Source organism: Larimichthys crocea, chromosome XXIII (genome assembly GCF_000972845.2).
Source record: "Larimichthys crocea isolate SSNF chromosome XXIII, L_crocea_2.0, whole genome shotgun sequence".
Taxonomy (NCBI): domain Eukaryota; kingdom Metazoa; phylum Chordata; class Actinopteri; family Sciaenidae; genus Larimichthys; species Larimichthys crocea.
This window is the reverse complement of record NC_040033.1, coordinates 9,320,352-9,339,509: the sequence shown is the minus strand read 5'-3', so window position 1 is coordinate 9,339,509 and position 19,158 is coordinate 9,320,352. Positions and strand designations below refer to the sequence as shown.

Below are 19,158 nucleotides of genomic sequence, written 5' to 3'. Positions count from 1 at the left end.
GAGGTTGTCGATTGAATCATCTGCCTACCACGGTCCAGCAGTTTAGGAAAAGTTCTGTGAGAGTAAAGTCTATCACTCATGCCCTCCGTACTTTGCTTGTTTGCTTTGTTGAGCATTATTTTTATCACAAGTTATTACAATTTATTGTAATATAAAAGGCCTGCCTTGTAATAAAGTGAAACTCAGTACCTTTATGGGCTTTCCAGCTAATCACTGCAGGACATCCCTTATAGGACTAATGAAATACCCAGTCACTGCACAAACCTTGTTTTTCAATATCTTGTATGTCTGGTTTCAATTTTCCTGGACCATTAATGGTCACATTATTGTAAAATAAATATAAAAAGAGATCTCACGGAGAAATTACTCATTTTACGGGGATCCCTAAGTAAGATTGCTTTCCCCGAACAAGACAACTTTCTACAGACAGAATTGAGGCAGAATATATCCTGCAGCACCTGTATGACTTGATCGCTTCATTCTTTTGTTTAATTTAAGTACATTATTGTTTTCTAAGGGTTAAAATGCCCCAATAAAATTAAACCGTAAACAGAATTGGAATTTCTGACTGATTTGTCTAAATACTATTAAAACATTTGACTATCAAGATTGTTGTTCTTAGCAACAGAGGCAGCATTCCCTCACCCGTCTAAGAATGTTTTTGTGACACAATTTTTACTGATTGTATAATGAATGAGAAAAACATTCAGTTAATGCTCGAGTTTCAGAGAGAAATGCAGACTACAACATCGCCAAAGCTTTGTACAGGGTGCCAGCATGGAAAAAGACATTAACACAGTGCATGTGCGGATGTGTGTGTGTGTGTGTGTATGTGTGTGTGTGTATGTGTGTGTGTGCATGTAGGTGTGCGCCTGTGCGCATGTGTGTGTTTGAGAAGGGCTGCACTGAAGTACTCAGCTGGGAGCATCCAGTCAGTGACCCCTGTCTTTCCAACTGTGTGGAGAGAACTCTTCAGTGTGCGTGCATGAGTGTGTGTGTGTGTGTGTGTGTGTGTGTGTACGTGTGTGTTTGCAGGACAGAAAGAGAGAGACAAAGAGAGAGTGAGATAGAAGTACAGCACAAAGAACAGAGGAGCATTGTGCGCTGCTGAGCCTCCTCAGGGCCACTCCGAGCACGTCGTTCACACGCTGGGGCTCACGTAGCACGGCCTGAGGAGAAGTCCTGATCCGCACTGGCCTTTGCACTTTGCACCAACAACGACTCACACAGGGCAAAGTGGCCGCCTCGCTGTATCTGTCTGGCCAGGCCAGGTTCAACACACACACACACCCTGAGCAGCACACTCACTGTACATGTGTTGTTTCTCATTTAGCATTCAGTACTGGTGAACTAACCTCAGCAGAGGCATCTCGACGAGCATTTCTTCAGCACGGGTATGGAAAATTAAATTGAATCAATTTGAATTTGAAATTAATAATGAATCCTAAGATTTATTGTTTGATTTCTAAATTTAGAAAAGAAGAAGTTGTAGAAAAATGTGGAAATTACAACAGAAAAAACCCATAAATGTTTAAAAATGCTTTTTTTTTAAAACGAAATATTAAATAGAAAATAATCACTCTTAAACTAAATTGCACTGTATTTGCAGATGCAAACTGCAGAATAGATGACAAATGTTATTAATTAGAACATGTCGAAGCATCTGTGGTCCTTGGCATGCAACATTTTTCTTCTAAAATAAAATCCCAATAATTTATATTTAATTCAAACTCTGACATAATATCTAGTTATTCTCTATATGTAGAATATAAACAATATATATAGGAAAAGAAATTGACAAAGTACAACAATTGCTAATAATTTTTACACACTAAATATCCATAACTGCGCACCACCTAACAATTTTAGAATATTTCACAAGTTAACCTTTATCCACACTGTCAGATCATGTGCCAATGCAACCAAGTTGATTGTTTTCAGAAGAAAAAGGGCAACAGGCAAAATTAAATAAAGTTTCTGGACTCTTAACATTTGTCAGAAATCCACAAGGGGTTTTGGAAATAAAAAAAATAAAAATGTTATTTGAACAACAATTTATTTCCCTCCTCTGCTGTTACAACCAAAATTTGAAAATAAAAACATCTCCTATTTTTCCTTTTATCAGTCTCAGCGTGGTGGTGTTTTCCACAATCAAGTTTTACGGTATGCCAGCAGGACACCATGTCCACAGGGACTCTCCGGAGAAAGAGGTGAGTACCAGGTGCTGCGAACCCTCTCATGCTATTACCACCATACTGTCATGGCTTTCTGTCCCATTTTACCTTGCATACACCCTCCCCCCAAGCCGCAAGACAACAGGATGGCACCACAACAGCTGCATGTTCTGCAGCTGTGTCCATTTACAGCATATTTCATAGGCTTCATGGATGTTTTTTCCCCCTTTAGTTTTGTGAAATGGAGACCGCGTTGTAGCACAAAACATGGAGGACTCATTTTGTGTAGGCAACTTGTGAGCATAGAGGCACAAAACTAAAATGGAGAGGGCGATTTCATTTTTTTGGAGGGGGAAGAGAGAAGGCAGTAGTGTAGGGTTGCAATGCACAGAACAACGTTCACTCTTCAAACATGGACTTGGAGCACCCTCTACCCATCGCAAGTCAAAGTGCAGGCCCACTCCAGAGTCCTCCCATCACTACGTCTGTAATTGTCTGGGAGCCAGGCCTTGCTCCCGCTCCCCAGAATTTTAACAGAAACCATGAGAGGGGAGGCTTCTTTAAAGGCTTCATCAACTGTGACCAACCGCCGTCAGCAGTAACCCATGTTATACAGGCCGCAGTTATGACACCCTCAAAGGGCTGCCCCCAAGGAGGCAGGCGACAGGGAGGGGGGTACAAGGGGAACAGGGCCTCAGAAGTTTCCCACCTTCCCTTGAACCGCAGCCGCACACCCTCGGCAGGAGGTGGACAGGGCCAGCTTTGAAAAATAACACCTTTGTGATCCCCAGTGTTTGGGGATGGATCGTGGTCTGCAGATGGCTCCGGATACTTTCTTTATGGATGGATGGGAAAGACAGAGTGAAAGAGAAGGAAAGCAGACTAAGCTCTTTTTCCATCCATTTTGTACCTGAGAAAAATGTGTAGAAGTGAGAAGTGTAATGTCTAAAAAAGCTTCCAATTAATACAATTTCTGAATCTTATCTAATCTTGGCAAGTATGAAGCAAGTTGAGCAAGCTTATTTTTTCATCCTACCAATGTAGCTTCAAGTTTGTGCCAAGATTTTATGCAACAGAACAGAGTAGTCCATGCCCAATACTGCTGACAACACATGCAAATACAACATTGAAAAACTACCTCTCTAAACGCATACAAAGATGCTCAACAGTAAGCAGTTTTGCAATAATGCCTCCTCTTACACAGTCACGATGATGAATATGGGCTGCAATTAAGTTATACGAAGAGCCGCCATCATTCTTAAAGTTCACACGTGTCCTGCATGTGGCTAGCTAATGGGCGTGAGTGCTAAAACTAAGAAGCAGACGTAGGAACGGGGAGCCAACAGAGTTTTGTACAGGGGGGAATAAATTATTACAGGCCCAGCAATGGTGACAGCGTTTTTCCCTCAGTCTGGGGGGAAAAAAAACAGCGCGCTGAACTTCTAACCCCGGATTCTGAAATCATTTTTAGCTGCAGTTGACAGTCAGTAACCGGCACTTGACAGCATGCTCATGAAGGCTGGTGACACTTTCCTGCGGCTCAGCGGGCTCCTCGAATGATCCAGCCCCTCTGTAAAGGTGATCGGCTGTTGTGCTGTTTTTCTTTCCCTCCTCCTGGCTCTCGCGATGGAACAGAGCAGGTTTGATCCCTTTTCCACCTCATTTACATCTTTCTCTCTTGTTCGGTTGCTAGCGTCATATAAAGATCAAGTGACTCAAAGGCAAATGTCACAGTATGAACGTCCCTCCTTTTAGTGACCAGTTAAAGCCCAATGATAAATATCAGTAACAAAACTGATGGATTTTATTCAAGCAAAATAGCCAGCCTTCTTTTGGTAATATTATTTTGTTTAAACTCGATTCACATGAGCCTCGTCTTGGAAGGTTTTCTACCCGCAAATTTAATGTGATGATTGTGTTACAGTATTCATATAACAACTCGGCTTACAAAGTCAGCGTGAGTGCCAGTCTGGGAGCTCAGTGCAGAAGACAGTGCCTCGTGAAGGCTTGTGTTGCCTCCAAACAGCTGTGGTGCCTCTTTTGTGTTATTTGGAGGGCCTGTTGCCCCGGCTCTATTCAGGGCTTTCACACCAGTCTCACTCACTTCTCACTCCCTGGGTTCCTCCTCACAGGTCATAAATTAAGCGGAGGGAGGGGAGGCTTGAGATCAGAGAAAAAAGATCAGTCAGGACCTCATTTCAGTTCGGTTTTTATCACACATTCTGTGATATAACAGTGCCGAAAGAGGAACATTTCATAAGCAACGGTAAGAAGTAAACGTGCTGCTCGGAGGGAAATTCTCTGATGCAAAGACAAGTCTGAGGATTTGTGAGTTAAGACGGAGCATTTTGGGTTTATCCACTTGGGGCCACACTGCTGTTGACACTATATGTTATTTTAATGAGTGTTGCGGCATAGTGGTTAATGTGGCCACAGCTCATGGCTCAGAGGTGCTGTTAGTGTGTGTGTGTGTGTGTGTGTGTGTGCGTAAGAGAGACAGAAAGATGGCTGGGGGATGGGGGGGGTCACAATATGGTTATGGTGACAAGCACTGGGATAACTCATACCGACTCTCCTGTCAAAACAAAGACAACTTGAAGTGAATGAGGCCAGCAAAAACGTACTTTATGGCAAGTGGAGAAAGCTTTTTGGTGCCGGACACTTTTATTTTCTTTCATGCGTTCAAGATGGACTTCATTCTCATTTTCACTATTCAGATTTCTTTTAAAAAAATGCATCATGATGGACATATTGTATTCAGTAGGGTCGCCATACTCCACCCAGCAGTGCATACTGTGACAATGACTTAATGACATGAATAGGGGAAATATTGCACAGTTCAGTGGCTTGTATTGCGTGCTATTATCCCTTTGTGAAACAGAAAGATCAAAATTATGAAATATCATGCGACACATGTGGGATCTATTCAGCGGTATCACAAAACTCCCATTGAAATACGGTTAAATGGCTTTGCGTGAGGCTGTGTACAGAACCATATGGACGCCTCCACATCTCCTCATTTCATACATGTTTCTTTTGACATCAATAATGCCTCGGTATCCAGTGGCGTTTGGAACGCATCCAAAACAATTATAAAGTTGCCGTGGAAACTGAGGTCCTGTGCCAGGGTGAGGCATACTGTCTCCGCTCAGATAACCGCATGGAAAGTCACAGCAAACAAAGCACTTGACAGGGGTGCAGAAATGGGAGAAATAAAAAGAGGGAGGGAGGTGAGGGATGGGCAGAGGTGAAGAGACAGAGACGGAATAACAAAAGCGGTGAATGTGGCAAATTTGGACATCCACAGATGATGGAAACATACCCAATATATTTGCATATTTTGTGTGTGTGAGGGTGAATTACAGACATATTGCATTAGAAAGCCTTTGTGAGGTGGACATTAATACAACCCATTCTTCAAACATCCCAAAGAAAGAGTCACATTCGGGTTGAATGCGAGTGTTATGTTGAGGTTCAGTCAGGGGTTAAGTTTAGGCAGGTACAGTAACACTATGTAATGCATTTGTGTGTGTGTATGAATGAACATTATCATGGCAAACTAACACACAACCCCTCGGTGACACATGCAATTTTGTGTGCGGAACATTGGGACTGGCGTAATGTATTGTAACCTTATGCTAACCTAATGAACAAGAGGATGAAAGCGGTGTAATGGAGGCATTTTTACATTCATCTTTAGGCTCCTCATTATGCGGCGAATATGACAACCTCGTTAGGAGTGCACGAAAGATTACCCATGCGGGTAAAGAGCACCACCTTCACGCACAAAAGAAGAAAAAAAAACAACATACAAAAACACAAACACACAGACAAAACAGGTAAGAATGTAGACTGTACAACTGGTTCACACATACACACACACACACACGCAAACATACAAACCCCTAGTGGGAGTAACTGGGCTCTTGGAGTCAGAAAGACAATCTGACTGGCTTTCAAAGACCCCTGACTGTCCGGTCTGTTTATTCAGATGGGAGCAGAGAACACCGCCATTTCAAAGTCATTGCATTACTTTGTTTTGACCTCACTGATGAAGAACATAAGTTTTTAGTGTTCTTGTTGGGCAGTTGGGGGGCAACTGGTGCTACCAGCAGTTGAGTGTTTAAAGCTTAAATAAATATATAAATAAAATATAAAAAATAGCAGCAGAAAAGGCACTACTTAATGTGTATGCAGTGTTTTCTAGGTTGTGTAAGGTCACTATGGGCAATTACTGTAACATGAATCAATTAAAATATGTTTTTAGTTGTCTGCACCTGAAGTGTCAGCAGATCTGTGTGCGAGTCATCATTTGTTCTCATTAGTGTTTCGTAGAGAAATCAGTAGCGCTTGAGGAAATCAGGTAATTTGTATTCGCAAATAAGGATACTCGACCCAACAACGTCATGTCATTTGTAACAGAGTAGTAAGTGTATTTTTTGTGTGTTTGTGCGTACTGTGTGTTTATCAGTGTGTCTATTTGTGTCCATTTTGTTTTACAATGAAAAGGCAATATCTGCATTAGTCTTAGTAATGGCCATGAGGCCGGGCATCATTAGCTCAACACTGCTCTCCAGTGGACACTGAGCATAAATGAGCGGCATATAAAGTTCAAGTTCAGCTGTGTGTAATGATTTTTCTCTTAGATGAAGTTATGTTACTGCATTGAGCTTTGTAATGGTATTTATAAGTGTTTTTTGGTTTTTTTTTTTAGATATTATGAGATGAAATTACATTTTTTGTTACATTTCTTCTTGTTTCTGACATAAAATTCACTCAGATAACTCAGAACAAAGTTTATGATGTTCTTTAGGAAGCCCATCTTTAAGTTATCTTCCATGAGAGTTATTTTCTTTACTACATGAAATCTCACATGATCATTTCACACATAATGAATTTGAAAAAGTTCACTCGACACAGGACACATTTCACATGTGCCTTTTTTTAAAAAAACGGATTTGATTTTTCTTTCTCTACATACCTGCTGACACTGAATTGATCAGATCACAACAACAGAGAGCCTGCAGCTAAAAGTGTGATATTTTCAAAATGAAAGAGAAATCTGGTTTAGTACTGACAAAATAATAAGCTGCCTGACCAATGTTGCTATAGCCACCTTCCTAATTCTGACCTGTACAAAAAAAACTAGAAAGATGAGAATGAAGCTCACAGAAACAGACATTCATAACTTAGTTAACACACTTTGTATCATCATCACTCCATCTTTTCTCAGAGGAAACCACACCAACAACTCCCTAAAAGATGCCATGCCTATAGGTTTAAAAAAAAAAAAAAGGATGCACAAACATATCCAGAGAACTTTTACCATCATGCCTCCACTGCCTGTGCATGCAAGCATGGCGGTTGCAGCTGTTAACAATTATTCTCCCACTGCATTGTAGTGTAGTGTTTCTCATAACATGCAATTTGCTAGAACAAAGTAGATATAGTGCAAACATTGCTTGACATTCGATAGTATAAATATGGCCTTTACAGTGGAGCGATGCTATTCTTGAAAGATAGCATTCATTCGATCCTTTTGTGTTGTGTCTACACATGTTGTTTTTGTCATTTGTTTTTTGTGAATGATCTGCACAGATTCTGACTGTTAGGATGATTTACAGCGATATTTACAGGGGCATTAATACTTATTAATACTATTAATACAGTATCTGCTTGTAAATGTTTGAACAGGGTTGGAATCCTGTTTGGGTTCTCTTTCCAGGCTAGTATTTATGTGAATGTATACAAGGATGTGTCATCAGCATACATAAACGGTACACTATACATAAATAAATTCAGTACTTGCTTCTTACACTGCAGTTGAGATTGTGTCCCACACTGGTGACTTTTTCAATTTAGTCCAGCATTAAGTGAGAGCACTGCATCATCACAGCCACAAAATGGGCTGCAACGTAATCCTTGCAGGCAATTATGTCCACTAGAAGTAATTGTTCAGAGTGTCTGTCATCACTATGGACAGAAAAATTAATCATTTTCTGAACCTCTTCCTGATCAGGTCTGTGAAATCTCTTCTGTGGGCCACAGCACCCACGGGAACACCACCTGTCTCCAGAGTTTCACAGTCTTGCAGCAGCTGTTTGACCTCCTCTGTCCTTTGCCCCTCCTTGTCCACTCTTCAGTTTTTAGTCTTATCTATATACTCCAGCTCAAATTATTACGAGCAGCCATTGCATTCAAAGGCCTTATCCACATTGTCAAAATCAGCTTAACATTCAGCTAGGACAACAATGGAGGAGCTATGTTGTCTGTTCTGAGTCTCCAGCATCACTCCAGTGCATCACTACACTCATATTTCCACCAATGACTTCCTGCAACAAGTCACCTCAGAATGAGAGTTCTCCTTGACTCACAGTGGATCCAGCAAAACAGAATAGAAAATGTTTAATTTCTCTGTTTGGTCTTATGGTCAGAGACCTATAATAACAATCTGAACCAGTCAGTCACAAAAACAAGCTATTTTAATGGAAATATTTTGACAGTGTGCACTTGCCCGTAAAGATTACATTTTCGCAGCTGCCAGCTGCAGTGTTCTCATCCAATTCTGGACCAAGTTCAAAACGTCTTATTTCCATTAATCACTTTGACACTAAAAACATTTGAGAATAAATAAATAAAAAGGTTGAAAAATGCCTAAGTTACCCTTTAAGGTGATGCATCTTGAGTCACGCTGGCTACAAATATCTTATGGCTAATGTCTAACATATTTGTATATATGTATGTACACATGCAGTGTATAAATGTCATGTGGTTTTGGGTGAATGTTTTGGTGGAAGGCCTCATGCTTTCGTTTGTTCAACATCTGTTGTGCCAAACACAACAACAGAACCTTTGAAATCATCAAACTGTCATTTGTCATCAGTGTTTAGTTCTAAACTCTACATCCAGTAGTTTTATTTTTTTTAGTCCGACAAAGGCCAGCATTATTGTATGAGGGTGGAAAGTCTTACTGTAGACATGGCAACATGAATAAACTCATTGAAAACTGTAAATGCATAACATATAACAATAAAATAAATAACATTATTATTCGGGAGGACAAAACAAAAACACTTGTCAATGCTTAATCGTGGCTTTTATGAAGTTTTCTTATAAATCTAAAGTAAAAGGGGGACCCTACAATAAAAATGTGTCTTAATGGACTGAATGAGTTCAAAGTTGTTTTTAGCTTACTACAGAAAGCAAGGAAGTGCATTTCCCAAAATATTGAATGGGTGATTCCTGCACTGGGGTAACCAGTGGGTACCTCTGTAGCTGCTGGGTAATTAGTTAAGTAATGGATAAAAGTAATAAGTGATGAATACATCTTGTTTAAACAAGCTGAAATGAGCTCAGACATCCGGAGGGAGCTCTGAATGGAGCCACTGAGGTGGTTCAGGCATCTGATTAGATTCAAGGCCTCAAAGTTGCACAGTTCAGCGAGATCTGCCGACTTCATATAAACCTCGCAGAGTATCAACATCAACCCTCATATATATTAGAGAGGTAATAATTTAAGCATAGAGTGTGCGTGAGTTGGAGTGAATGTCTGAATATGAGTGGTGGAGCAGGTATGCAGAGGTATGGAACATGTTAGACCGTGTTATACACTATATTCTTCAGCAGAAATGAAGACACAAAAACAAACAACACTAGATAGACATAGAGCAAAAATGGCACGACTAAAACTATCTGAAATAAACAATAGTGTATGAATACAGATGCTAATTATTAGTTTTATTTGCGAGATATTGATGTAACATCTTTTCACTCTGCTTTAGTTGTCTGTGGGATTGTTAATTATTGTCATATGTTAACTCATCGCCACTATAAACACTTCTAATAAAACCTCTTTGAAGCATCAAACGTGTGCCTATTCATCAGAAAACAACATCAGATACAGAAAAAAAAATCATTGCTGTTAATATGAACTGTGTATGCTTTCTATACTCTATATTTCTGCAAACTGTCACTTATATGATAGTGATATGTTCTAATATATTCAGTTCTAGTCCATTCTGCTCTGTTCTGTTGAGTTCTCTTCTATACTCCCCATCTTGTCATTGGCGCATGGAAATGGGAAGTACAATGACGTCGACCAATGAGATTATAGGTTTATTCCGTAGGCTTGGTTGCGGAGTGGCCTGTTATTATTTTAAGTAGCAGGTGAAATATCGGTGAGTACTTCTGATTCTGATAAAACAGCTGTCTCTTTCGTGGCTTATATAAACTGTATGTGCTGTAATGTAAATGTTGACGATGTTTAACTGAACTCGACGCTTTTAACAAGAAATGAAAAAAGTATGCTGGTGAAACCACGCCGTGCGCTCTCTTTACCAGCTCAGGAAACCTCCACAAAACACCCTACTTTGAGCACAATCAGCCACAGAAAGCTGAGATGTAGTGACCTACATAAAAGTGACGGGCGGCTTTAGGCCTGCTAAACAAACGGAGTAAAGAGGATTTCTCATGGTGGTGTCTTCCCGTCAGAAGCCCCCGTCACTTCCAGATAGAAGATTATCTGTGTCGCCCACCATGTACGGTCTGCGGCGGCTCCCCTCCCCCGAGGCTGCTGGACTCGTTTACACCCCCCCGACATGGACGGATGTTTGGCAAGATAGTTAACTTGACAACATAGCACTGATATATGAACCGCTGCTGTCCATCTGCTGCGATTTATCCCCATTTGTTTATGAGTGTCACCTAAATAAGCACAAGATGGCGCCATATCTCATTTTGAACACTCCATTTATCAACAGGTCTCCCTCGAGTCTAACAAAATGAATATGTATGCTGTGCCCAACCCGGGAATGCCAGGCTGTCCACCAGGATTAGAATACCTGACCCAGGTAAGGCATTTTTTTTTCTTTTCCTTATTTTAAAGTAGGCTAATACTTGTTATGAGGGAGGTCTTTTTTATTCTAGCATGCCACATGTGGAGGTTACAGTGTTAAACCTTAGATAGGGACATTGACTTCTCCTGGAGATACAAAGCAGGCACCATTGTGATCATTATTATGGCAACCAAGGTCAGAGGATAGGGTTGTGTCACTCTCTAGACACAACTGTAAAGTATTATCTGTATTATCTGTAAAGTAATGACCAATACCTCATACCGTAGATGCATTGAGTATGACCGTTTAAGTACATAGAGTAGTTGTGATACTATTCGAGAGGGCCAGAGAGGACATCTTCTTCAGGATAGAGGCGATATCACGTCACAACAAGCGTATTGATGAATCCTTCATTCTCCTTGGCCAAGCTTCAATAAACCTTTCAGGATAAGACATCTCAGATTCCTTTGCACTTTCTCTCCACTGGCTGACTGTTAGTGCCACTTAGTCCTGCGGCTTATAGTCTCCATACTATAAAGTCTGTTAATCGAGACCAGGGGAAATGAGCAAGTTTTTATTCCTTTAGTGTTCTCAGGATATAGTACCACCATCAAGTCCAAGTAGCACAGGGGAAACCTGAAGAAGTAGGACGTTTCCTCTCAAGCAAATTGGTTTTGAAACATATTTCACACCAAAAATGTGAAGAGGCTGATATTACAATGCACCGATAAAAGAAAGGGTCCTCATCATGACGTCATATGATGAATGATGGCTGAATTTCATTAAGCTTTCAGAGTCCTCTATTGTGCATGTTGGCTAACAGTCAAGTCTGGCTGGGACATAGAAGATCGTTAATCTTGTGAATAACACTTTGCTGCTATGACAGGTCAAATTGTCAGCTGTAAAAATAGTCTGATGGGAAGGGAGTAGCTTATTGACCGACCCGTCTACCACCCCTCTCTTCTGTAGATTGAAAAAATTTGAGTATTTATGTATAAAACAAGTATTGCTTGGAAAGTACATAACAACACCCACTGGAAAATACAAAAGGTACAGAGGTATTTTAACAACTTAGTGGCCCACACCATCTTTTGCGTTATGTGAGCATGTTTATGCCAACTTTTTTCAAGCACTCTTACATAAACCACCAGTGTGTAAGATTTAGGTGTCCCCATTTACATAATATATTGGAAAAAGAATGCAATATGCACAACTGTGTTTTTATTAGTGTATAATCACCTGAAAATAAGAATTTTGTTTTTGTTACCTTAATATGAGTCTTATATCTCTTGGCGAGATATCTTATATCTACAGACGCCTCTTCCAAAGAGTTCGCCATGTTGAACTGTAATGTTTCTACAGTACAGTAACCCAGAACAGTCAAACTAAACATTGGCTCTAGTACAGCCTTTCATTTTTCCTGGTTACCATAGTAGCAATAGTAGTAACTGTGCCACTAGATTCCACTAAATCCTACACACTGGACCTTTTAAAAGTAAAAAAAAAGCATAAATTTAAATCCAGTGTATGTGGTAATCTGATTTTTCTAGGTCGATCAGCTACTCATCAAACAGAAAGTTGAACTTGTCGAAGGTAAAGTATGTAGATATGCATCGACTTCTGAAAAACTATATAATTCATGCTGCTAGCTCTGTTTCATACACATGGCACATTTCTAAAAGTCTGTTTAACAATGACTTCATCTTTATACGTATTGTTTATCCACGCAGCCCTTGTTGGTTTCGAAAGCAACAACAAGTATGAAGTCCGTAACGTAATGGGCCAGAATGTGTTCTACGCTGTTGAAGAAAACGACTGCCTGAGTCGACAGTGTTGCGGCCCATTACGGCCCTTCAACATCCACGTCCTGGACAATTTTGGACAAGAGGTCATCTCTGTAACCAGGCCGCTTAAGTGCATGTCTTGCTTCTTCCCTTGTTGTCTACAAGAGGTGAGTGAAACCACTTTTAGGCACACTCACTTTGTGTCCATAAAATTACAGTGTTGAAGGTGGTTTTTGTGCACCACGCCTAGTATTGTTGTCTAGTCTAGTCTAGTTTTTTATGTTTCTTGGAAACACAATATCTTGTGAGGATATCACTACAAATCACACTCTGTTCTCAATCCCTCACTCAGCTTGAAGTGCAGGCTCCCCCTGGTAACACAGTAGGGTATGTTATACAACAGTGGCACCCGTTCTCCCCTAAATTCATCGTTGCAAACGAACACAGTGAGCCTGTACTGAAGATCCATGGGCCCTTCTGTGGATGGAGCTGCCTTCCAGATGTTGACTTTGAGGTGGGTTTATCTAAACAGAGAAATCCATTAAATTTGTGAAAACATAACACGACACGGTAACATTCTCGCCCTCTGGGCATTTTTTTGTAAGGGATCCTCCTCGTGCACTGAAGCAGGAAATATGTTTCCAATCAGAGCGGGCTGTAGCTTGGATGAAGCCATCGCACAGGGCATGCTCTTGTGTGGTACAGTGTGGACATTGTTCCACAGCTCAGCTGGTTTTATTAGATTGAACTGTGAAGGGGATTTGGGTCAGTGATACAGACCTTTTACCAGACCCAGAGGAGGGTTAACTGAAGCATGATATTACCATCTCTGTTCCTCCGTAGCTGCTTTGAAGTCATTACTGGGGATACAAAACTTCAGTTATTGTGGCAGCAGGCAAAAAGCTGCCAATGGATGGGACTATGAATTGTACCATGATCTCCCTCCAATGAAAGCAAACACGTTTAGTGACTGATCCTGATCCTAATGCAACATATGTCAGCATCTTTTTCGTTTCGTTTCTTCTCTGTAACTCTTTCTGCAGATTTTGACAATGGATGAAGTCAGTAAGATTGGGAAAATCAGTAAGCAGTGGACTGGACTTCTTCGAGAAGCATTTACAGATTCAGACAACTTCGGTATCCAGTTCCCCATGGATCTGGATGTGAAAATGAAGGCCGTCATGATCGGTGCATGTTTTCTCATTGTAAGTAACAAGCATTATTTTATATATATGTCTTTAGTTATTGATTCAGCGTGTCAGAAAAATAAGTTATTTATAAAGTTAAATTCCCTTTTTAGGATTGTCCAGTTGCCTATTTGTTAAAATGTGGCTGTTACAGATGCAGTAGCCTCATACGACCCAGATTTTATGTGTTTCTCCTCACTGGTAGCCGGAAATTCCGTGTACCTACCACTTAATGTGCCACTTAGTCTACATTTGTGGGAAATGTGACCTGAAACCACCCCAGTCACCACAAATGCCTAACAGCTTGTGAGACTTGTCTGTAGTAGCATGTGGTCCATTTGCTAAAATGCTTAAATGCTAAAATCTCAGCATGTTTTTACAGTGAATTTGGCAGTGACATATCGGTGAATAGATTGTACACTTGATATATTCTAACTGCAATTAGGCATTAGATCTGTCTAATTTGATTTTCACTTTCATTGTATTCTCTCTTACAGGATTTCATGTTCTTTGAGAGTACTAACTAGGAGCCAAACAGGATATCCATGAAAGCATACAACATTCCTGGAAGAACAAGGCCATTAAGCCATAATGATCATTCCCAAATGCCCTAACATAGGACAACCTTCAAACAGATAGTTTAAAGAATGTACCACAAGGTACCTAAATGTTATAACTTTGCATGAACAATGAAATAGAAGGTTTGTTTTAGTCTTTAGCTGCTCAGGTTGGTTGTTCAAACACGTTATCAGGCTGTGAGTGCACAGTGCAGTGTTTTTTTAGGCAATGTTTTCAGGAGGTATTAATTTCAGTTTACATTATGGTTACTGAGCCCATCTGGGCCCACAACCTATAATTACTACTTTAAAAAAATGAATAGAAGGATAGTATTAATATACATGTAATGAAAAGGGAACACCATTACAGGCAAGTGCTGTTATACAGTTTGTGAAAGACAGATTGGTGTTATTATGGTTAGTATGCAAAGTGGGTCAGCCAAATGGCAGAATTTGGTCATATTAGTAGTTGAGATGTTAATTTATATAGAACACTATGCTTGTAGCTATATTGTGTGAGAACTGAAGGACTCATGTAATGTAGTAGTATGTAGTTCAAATATTTAACGTTCTTATTTATTGATTTATATTTTGGTCTGTTTTGTTAACAAAGAGCAATGCGTGTGTGTGCACTGCTTTGTGTGTGACCTTGTGTGTCTGTGTGCTATGAGAGTTCTTGTGTGTGAGTTAAAACAAACTATCAAAGGATTTAATAATATTTTCAGATGCCATAATAATTATGCATTGTCGACCCTGAGGTGGTCTTTGGGAACAGATGGGTTATGGCTTGATGTCATGTCCCAATCTTGTCCACAAGAGGGAGCTAGCTTTTCATTTAAGAATAACCCCACACAGATACACTGCCTGCTTATGCCATAGGTTTTTATTCAGATATTAGTGTCTGGTGACATTGTATATTTTTGGACAAACTCAGGTTGAAATGCATGCTACTGTATTATAGTGTTGGATGTTGTTGGCTCCTGGAATTACACACCTGCACCTGATACTATGAATATTAAGATTAGGGTTTTGTCATTCAATCATCTAAATGTACATTTTCTGGTGTATCAACTTGAATTTTTACATTACACATGGTGACACAGCTCTCCATGTGTCAAAAATGCTAAATAAAATCTTAATTTCCATTAAATGATTTAACTGATAGAATTCAAATTCAAATAGGAGAGTGGCCATGAGTCAGATTAGGGATCGTACAAAGTATTGTAGCAAAGACATTATGTATGTGCTCTTTTTGATATTTGACATTATGATATAATATGATTCATCCATATAAAGTCATCTGTGGTTCTGGAGGACTGGAAAGAAACATACAGCTTAGGTCATTTATTAACATATAGCGGCATAGCTACAGTTTCAAGCAGTATTTTATGCTTTTAATATATTCACTTGTTTGTAGAGTTACCAAGTGGATTTATCTTAAACCTGATGAGAAGCAACTTGATAAGAGAATAAATTCATGATTAAGCCTTATCGTGGATGTTTTTTGCAGTCTATTCTCTTTTCGTGGCTTAAGTTGTTGAGAAACTACTCAATTTAAGTAAACATGGATAAGATTCTTGCCATTAAGATTAGCCTGATCATTTGACATGTCTTGTTCGGTTGCATTTATTGTATAAGATGCTGGTGCTACATCTCTGAAGGCTATTTGATTGTGTTTAACAGCCAAAAATTAAAGTCAGAATGTGATACAAAGGGAATTTTGCTATTCCCAGTCAGTTATATATTAAAAGAAAAAGTACTTATTCTTCTACTTTTGCACTACTACTGTGAACTAATAAACCATTTAGTCATGCCATGAATGCAAATAAACTCTTTGAGCTAAGCTTAAATTGTGCAAATAGTCCATGGAAACACTTCAATAAAAAATAATATTGTGATGTGTGCTATTCTTTTGATTTTTGTTTCTTCAATCACCAAATGCATTTGGCATAAAAACCACTGATCCTCAAAAAAGATTTTTATAACAGCACTCGTTACCAGGCTCTACAGTCAATTTAATACAGTTTATATGAGTGTTACCACATAAATGGTCATGTATAACAGTAGCCATGATGTTAATCAGTAGGGGTCTACCTACAGTACTGTAATTGCCACCTTCACCTTTTTTAAAGCATTTTTTTTTTTTCTTGGAACGTTCCCTGTGAAATGTAAATGTAATTTCCCACCCTTTTTTGCTTAAAAAAATTTGGCTTGTAGAGTAATTGATTGGGCCGATTACATCAAACATAGATGTCCTTGAAGGATAACATGAAAAGGGAAATGAGAACATTTCATTTTCTGCCTTTTCAAGTAAGCCATTAACCTGAAGCTGTTAACCTTGGATGAACCTAAAGAACTCTCATTAAAACTGCCTTTTTAAGCTTTTTTTAATCGCACATCAATGAAAAGAGCTACTTTGGGGCTGAGTAACTTTGCCTTTTCTTTGGAACAGCTCATACATGTACGGTGTTTTTTCACAAACTGGTAAAAAAAATAACGATATACGATTGGAAATATTCCAACATTTGAAGGTAACACTTTATTTGGATATTCCGCCTACAAACAAGTATTTGCACGATTTCAATTGTTTCACTTTGTAGAGCTTAACAGATTAACTAAAGAGTATATGTGACAATTCATTAACATACCCTGATATGAGAATGCAATATCAGAAAAAAACATTTGTGAAGCAGTATTACCCATTTTAAATTTCACATGAATATACTGTCATTTTTCTGTGAGTCATGGCAAATACCACCACATAATAATGATAGATTTTACACATTGCTTGGCATGGTTTTCTGGAATATACGACACAGCAGTGCTGTAGTTATTGAAGTTGGTTGGAGCAATGCTAACTGTGGATGCATGCACATGAAGGCTCAGAGGGGACATGGATAGGGATGATTTTTTTTAATCCATTTTCTTGTGATCATGAAAAGAGTTTTAGTCATGTATGGTCTTGGGGACAACAATGACGGTCTGTCTTTTGCTTACCAGCATCACTTAACAGGTCGAAATTCTAATTTGTTCACTACTATCATTTATGACCAATTACCTGCTAAACTAATGGCAGTCCCATTGGCCTAAACTGCTGGGCCAAGTGTAGCTTTACCGACCCAAAAGCCTGGCCAAAGACTTTTGGGTCTGTGTGATATGTGATCACAGTAAAATAAAGAGAAGTGCACATCTGGATCATGGTCTGTGTGCCTTATATACATCATGACAGACTCGATTTTTATTCCAGTAACTGCAGAAATTCGTGGGAATCTCTTGTTAAAATTCTTGGATCTATACTCATTAATCTCTGCCCCCAAGGTTTAGAGTTAGCTAACAGCCAAAAAGAAATTTGTTGTGCTGCCTTACTGGCAACTGTAACACGTGGCTATCTTTTAGCCACATTTTCTCTGGTCTGCTCTGCAGAGACTTCCTTAGAAATCACACTCACTGGGGGCATTTCGCAAGAAAACATTTGCAGGAATTGTGCTGCGATATTACACTACACAGGAACTCTCTACATTTGGTATGGATTAAATGGTCAGACCACACATAAATGATGTCGCTGATGTCAGTAGTGTGCAGCAGTGATTTTCTGGCTGAGATGACGCAGACTGGGGAAAAATGCATATGATCGCTTGAAGTACAGAACATTGGGTTCTGTGCATCATCCCACTTCATTTATAACCTTATAATTAAACACATATTCTAGCTTTGCAGTACATCAAATGTGTGACCACTGTACATGGTATGTACAAATGACACACATCTGGTTACACAAACAACAAATAAAAGCAATTTTAACATGCTGTGCTTGGGTGGTTGAAGCAGACTCAGTTGAGGCAACTAGACATCCAAAGTAAAATGTTTACACTACATTCACTTTCATTCAGGCTGAGGTGCGTACAGTTGTTTCATTGAACTACTTAGTTGTGGTATTGGCCACATTTTGGGTATTGCTGAAAGACCATAAAATGAATATGAAATGACAGTGTGAAGCCTGATTGGTGTCAGCATGTCTTGTTACAGTTACAATTAACAAATCACTGAAGCCAGAGTCTTAATGGAAAGTCTGTTTAAACTCTGGCTAACTCAAATATACTGATTACTTACTGGAACTAAACACACACTGTCAAGGGACTCACTACAGACAGCAGAACTACAGTATCTGGAATTTCTGGTATCTGTGCTTTAAACTCACTTTGACAAACAAATGACTAAAGCGACATCTGTGCAAACGCAGCCTAAGAAAACACCATATATACACACAACTGGGGGAAAGAGAGCAGATGTAAAATTTAAAGGGGGGGATGGTTATTTGCTTTTACACTGGCATTCCCAGAAACAAATCAAAGACCGGAGGTATTGTTGTGACTTTTCCGTGGCTGCCGAAGTCAGTCTGTGGATGCTTAAAAAGAAAAGAGCCGGGTGCATTTCCTGATTAGATCCCTTCCAAATCTCCATGCCAATTCCTCTCAATTGCCCTCTCCCCCTTCTTCCGGGCTAGCTTTTATATCACCAACACTTTTTGTAAAGTACTGCCAAGCCAAAAGTCATAAGAGAGGATGCATTGACTTTTTACAAAATGTAACCACTATCTAACCAAAAAGTAACCTTTACTGAGT

General features: G+C 39.5%; 1 protein-coding gene and 1 long non-coding RNA gene across 4 annotated transcripts in view; one reads left to right on the top strand and one right to left on the bottom strand.

The window, feature by feature from the left end:
• The window catches only part of LOC113744455 (uncharacterized), a 230,502-nt gene that overhangs the window by 40,731 nt on the left and 170,613 nt on the right, over window positions 1-19,158 (bottom strand). The gene's annotated exons all lie outside the window — the stretch shown is intronic.
• Window positions 573-18,127, top strand: si:ch73-206p6.1 (phospholipid scramblase 1). 2 transcript variants are annotated; one of them, XM_019258576.2, is made up of 8 exons: window positions 573-1,394; window positions 2,126-2,210; window positions 10,934-11,023; window positions 12,559-12,601; window positions 12,739-12,959; window positions 13,145-13,306; window positions 13,836-13,997; window positions 14,477-18,127. In XM_019258576.2, exons 2-8 carry the CDS (start codon window positions 2,166-2,168, stop codon window positions 14,504-14,506), a joined length of 753 nt encoding a protein of 250 aa, XP_019114121.1. In that variant the 5' UTR covers window positions 573-1,394; window positions 2,126-2,165; the 3' UTR covers window positions 14,507-18,127. The 2 variants fall into 2 exon arrangements, with proteins under 2 accessions (XP_019114121.1, XP_010751757.1); XM_010753455.3 differs by lacking the exons at window positions 573-1,394; window positions 2,126-2,210 and adding an exon at window positions 9,880-10,351.